Raw genomic sequence first — 5410 nt, forward strand, 5'->3', positions numbered from 1 at the left:
CGCCCAGTCCCCGCCGGAGCTCCCACGTCATCGGCAGGCATCAAAACACCCCCAAAAAAAGGCGAAATCGGCCCATTTTGGGGTCTCCCGATGGAGGGGAAATGGCTCCTCCCGCCCGCCAGGGGGCAAACTTCCGCATCCGCCCCCCCCTCCCCCCCCCCCCCCCCCCCCACTTCTTTTCTTTCTTTGAACAAGGACAAAAAGGGAACCCCAGTCTAAATAGCTATACACCACAAAACTGGTTGCTTTTTTGAAAACGGTAGTGTCCAGAATAGCTAAGTAGCTTACAAGATCTACTGTGCTGTTTCTCTCAATTAAAGTAAAGGTGTGTTTACATGTATGTGTACTTAGGAAAGTGGGAAAGCAGCCAAAGCAAATAGATGTGAAATGCATTTTCTAACAGCAGGTATTTTATGTATGTTGCAGTGTCGGTGATGGAAACCCCCACTCACAGCACCGTGCACCTTAGTGACTGGCAGAAAAGTTACTTTGCTATTACCTCTGGCACCTGCACACCCGGACAGAAGGCAGATGAATACCGTGCCAAAATCCTGCGTATTCAGTATGCATGGGCAAACTCGGAGATCTCTCAGGTCTGTGCTGCCAGCCTGTTTAAAAAATACGCGGAGAAATACTCTGCAATTATTGACTCTGACAACATAGAGACTGGCTTGAATAACTACGCTGAAAACATTTTGACTTTGGCAAAGTGTCAGCAAAATGACAGTGACAAGTGGCAATCTGCCTTGACAACAGATAATGTATTTGAATTAAAGTGTGTGCAAGAGAGGATGAGGGCTGGCAAAAATTACCAGAACTCTCAGATGGCACCGACAGATGCCTGTGTACTGGCTGATAAAGGGGTCAGTGCCTCTGCCGCTCCAGGTCTTCCTAAACTCAGTGTCTTCAGCAGTGCTGGAGAGACTGAGCTCTGTGCTGGCTCAGCAAAATGTGCAAGTCGGGTACCAGATCTCCTTGAGCATCCCTCATCTTCAAAGGCTCTTCAAAGCAGTGTTCCTCCTGTGACCAAAACTTCAGATACACTTCCCGCCTCTTCAGCCTCCTTAAACGCACAGGTTCCCGCAGGTTTCTGGGCAACTCCACTCTTTGGAAATAAAGAAGTGACAAGTAGTAGTTCTCTGAAAATGTCAGGACACTGTCGTGATGGACAAAATTTGTCTCTTTCCAGTCAGTCAGCTGTACCTGCATGGTCCGCGAGTTCTGGGAAAAGAAAAGCATTTTATGGTCTGGCTGATGAAGGCAGCACAGTGATTCCCAGCCTTGCTCCGTGCCAGGCTTCTGTTACTACAGAAACCAGTAGTTTTTCAGGGAATAGAAACAGAAATGAAGAGAGCAGTGTTCCTGGTTTTAGAACTGCAAAAGAACAGCTGTGGGTGGATCAGCAAAAGAAATCTCAAAACCTACCCCAGCGCGCACCAGTATCATCATATGGAGGTGTAAAAAAGTCACTGGGTGCAGGCAGATCTCGGGGTCCATTTGGCAAGTTTGTTCCTCCAGTTCCAAAACATGACGGAAATGAAAACGGAGGAGCACAGTGTAAACCTCACGCAAGGGGAGCAACAGATCCATCGCTGCCTGTAGATGAACGACTGAAAAACATAGAACCAAAAATGGTTGAACTCATTATGCACGAGATCATGGACCATGGGCCTCCTGTTAACTGGGATGACATTGCTGGAGTTGAGTTTGCTAAAGCTACCATAAAAGAAATAGTAGTCTGGCCTATGCTAAGGCCAGACATCTTTACTGGGTTACGTGGTCCTCCTAAAGGAATTCTTCTCTTTGGGCCCCCTGGCACTGGCAAGACTCTTATAGGCAAGTGCATCGCGTGCCAGTCTGGAGCGACTTTTTTTAGCATCAGTGCCTCTTCTCTGACTTCCAAGTGGGTAGGCGAGGGGGAAAAGATGGTCCGTGCGCTGTTTGCTGTGGCACGGTGCCAACAGCCAGCAGTGATTTTCATCGACGAAATTGATTCTCTGTTGTCTCAGCGTGGAGATGGGGAGCACGAGTCATCGAGAAGAATAAAAACTGAATTTCTGGTCCAGTTAGATGGGGCAACAACCTCCTCTGAGGATCGTATTCTAGTGGTTGGAGCAACAAATCGACCCCAAGAAATCGATGAAGCTGCCCGAAGGAGACTAGTGAAGAGACTGTACATTCCCCTTCCAGAAGCCTCAGCTAGGAAGCAGATTGTTACCCGTCTGATGTCAAAGGAGCACTGCTCTCTAAATGAAGAGGAAATCGAACTCATAGTTAAGAAATCGAATGGATTTTCTGGGGCAGACATGACACAGCTCTGTCGAGAAGCTTCTCTGGGCCCTATCCGCAGTCTGCAGTCCATGGACATTGCAACCATCATGCCAGACCAAGTACGGCCCATTGCTTTTCTAGACTTTGAGAGTGCCTTCAGAACCGTGCGGCCCAGCGTCTCTTCCAAGGACCTAGAGCTGTATGAAACCTGGAACCAGACATTTGGCTGCGGTAGATAATTGCATACTGTTTCACTGAAACGTTTCTTTAGCACTGTCATGTATTAAACCCATGATAATTTGGGGTGTCTTCACTTCTTTCTGTTTCTGTCTTTGAAATAAATCTTCTTATGTTATGCAGGCAGATGTCTAGGCCCTGGCCTGAGGTTTAGTCCACTGAAAAGACCATGAGAAACTGCTGGTTACAGTATGAGAAATTGCTGAACACAAGTGACAGAGTGAGAAGCTCACAAAAATTACAGATGGCTGCTATGAAAGGTTGGCGAATTTCACTGATGTTTAAGGGGAAGATGGTCAAACCTCAAATATAACTGGGGGGATTCTTGCAAGGCCCGCTGCTCTTACAGTAATGCCAGGCAGAGGGGACCTGTTACGTTATCAGAAATACCAGTTTTGGGTAGGGATGCAGCAAAACTGGGACTGATGGGCAAAAGTAGTTAGGGGTGCATTGTTTGGGAGGAGACAGGAGCAGAGGAAGGAAAGACTTGATGTGGGAAGATTAGAAGGGTGGATAAAGGGACAGTCTCATGTAAGCAGTGCTCTTGTCTGACAGTCCTGTGCCACATCACTGCAGTTTATCCCAGCTTCTTATTAAATACTTTTTTTCTGATAATTTTCTGCTTACCTGGTGTCCTGTGCTGCGTCTGTGTGGGCACCTACAACTGGGGAAGAGGCCATGGGTCACAGGGGCTATAGGATCTGAGGGCCAGCCATGGGCTAGCCAGTGTGTTTAGGGCCTGGTGCTGTAGGGATCCTGGTGTGTGTGCAAACATCACTAACAAAGCTCACTAGGAAACTTCAAGCTGGACTAGCTGGTAAGTAGGAGAAGGAACCCAGATATAACCCAGTGGCAGAGTAAGGGGACTCAGGGTCTGGGCATGGAATTTAGGTGAACTTAAGTCCCGTGGCAATGTTTGAAGGCTCCATGAGTGTGGTGTCCTTGTGAAGCTGGAGAGTGTGGGGGCCTGTGTGTCTTGCTGGTGAGCTTCAGTCCTCTTTGGCTGGAGATGAGAGACAAGATGGGGCTGTGTTGTTGGGTTTATGTGAGTGCAGTTGCAGTGTTTGTGTGTGCTAGTAAGAGCACTGCTCACTCGGGGGGGAGGTGGGCATTTGGATTTATGGCATTCATCTTCCCAAGTCACCATTACACACGATGGAGCCCTGCGTTCCTGGAGATGGCTGAACACCTGCCTGCCCGTGCGAAGTAGTGAATGAATTCCTTAGTTTGCTTTGCTTGCTTGTGCAGTTTTTGCTTTACCTATTGAACCGTCTGTATCGCAACCCATGAGTTTTTTTTCTCACTTTGACTCTCCAATTCTCTCTCCCATCCCAGCTGGGGGGAGTGAGCCAGCAGCTTCACGGTCCTTGCTGCCGGCTGGGGTTAAACCGTGACAGAGCCTCAGTCTGAGAGTGCACCCGATTGGGCTCTAGTGGCCGGGAAGGAGAAACCCCTTGGTCCAACATTGACTGGGTTTTCCTACTCCTTAAAAAATGGTAAAATTCCTAGCCAGCTTCTACGTGGTGTTCTTACCTAAGGTCCGAAAGAAATGCACAACCTTTTGTTCACAACCTGTCCTCGCCCACTGGCTGACAGAGCTGCGTCTGAATGGAAAATAAATTAAAAGCTTTCTTTTGGATTCTTTTGTGTGGCAGAGGTGGCTGCAGTGGTGTCCAAGCACCTTTTCTCATATTGGGGAAAATGCAGAGCTTAAAAGCTAGTTACTTAGATTTTTCTTAAAATGGATAAACCCTTTTCCGCTAGCATTTCTTTAAAGCCATTTGGGAACTACAGGGGCTCTGAGACTGTACTTGGGTTCAAAATAATTTGGAAGACTTGGCGTTTCTTAAAGCTTATCCTGATTTAAACAAAAAAAAAGTCAGTTCTATTCTTAGCTTATGTTTTTATTAAAGTATGGTATACATTAGAAATTGTTTTTCACAGAGGTAAAAATTCAGGTATGTGAATTTATCTTAATTTTTGAAATAGTAAAAGTAGAATAGTTAAATTATTTTGTAAGGATAAATGTGTGATGTGGTCCAAATTGATTTACTTTTGTGCCACTTGGGTAAAGATTATGAGACTAAATCTGCTCTTAAAAGTTCAGTGTTGGAGAGCTATAAACATGTACTAGGTAAGATTTTTGCTCGCTCCAGTCCTAATGAAAGAAACGTTCTTTAAAATATTTTCTCAGGCACGTGAAAGAAAACCCCAGGGAATTTCAATTATTTAGTAAAGCCTAAGGGTTACTAAAGGGTAATAAAACCTTTATATATGATTAAATAATTCTTTTTTGTTTATGCTGGGAGTTATTGTGGTAAGCTATGTGAGTATACTTTGCTCATCTATATAACTGAATATTTGTATTTTAATGGCAATGGCTCTACCGGCAGGCCCAGTGAGAATGCACGTGGTGATAGAGAACAAGCGCCTCCTAAGATGACAAGGACTGGGAGAGAAATGCTGTGCTGCTGTGTTTGGCTCCTGCAAAGTGGAACTTCTGAAGGAGATAAAAGGTAGAACCACAGCACCAGGCAGGAGTGTTCTTTCTCCTACTTATGGTATTCGTTACTCAACACTCTCTTGAATTACATGAGCATGCTTTAGCTGTAGAAAACACATAAAAATAGTGAAATTAGGTGAAGTTTATTCTTTTTTAGTAATGATGCAGGTAACGTGAATACCTCTGCAGCCATCTAGCAATAGTCAGGTCAGGTTTTGCTGCAGGACTCACCAAGTCAGCAGGACTACCAGTGTTAGCCCCATATGTATTTCATAACCTGCTATAACAGTGCCACCAAACAAGAGATTAGATCGCCAGTAACGTAATTTCACAAAATATAGAAAATTGCATAGAAGTAGGGCATGATTGCAATTTAAGGGAAATGGTGCAGATAAATCC

At 45.5% G+C, this 5410-nt stretch overlaps 1 protein-coding gene across 4 annotated transcripts in view; it reads left to right on the forward strand.

Moving 5' to 3' along the window:
* The window catches only part of FIGNL1 (fidgetin-like 1), a 7469-nt gene extending 2463 nt beyond the window's left edge, over positions 1-5006 (forward strand). For 3 of the 4 annotated variants that reach the window (XM_014940802.1, XM_014940804.1, XM_014940803.1), the window contains exon 2: positions 427-3117. In XM_014940802.1, coding sequence (XP_014796288.1) covers positions 435-2510 — 2076 coding nt within the window. In that variant the 5' untranslated portion in view covers positions 427-434 and the 3' untranslated portion in view covers positions 2511-3117. Of the gene's footprint in view, positions 1-426; positions 3118-4901 lie in introns of those variants that run through there. The other variant, XR_001411858.1, reaches the window with a different exon arrangement.
* The last annotated feature ends 404 nt before the right edge of the window (positions 5007-5410 follow it).

The sequence above is a fragment of the Calidris pugnax genome, unplaced genomic scaffold, assembly GCF_001431845.1.
Source record: "Calidris pugnax isolate Ruff unplaced genomic scaffold, ASM143184v1 scaffold8, whole genome shotgun sequence".
NCBI classification, from domain to species: domain Eukaryota; kingdom Metazoa; phylum Chordata; class Aves; order Charadriiformes; family Scolopacidae; genus Calidris; species Calidris pugnax.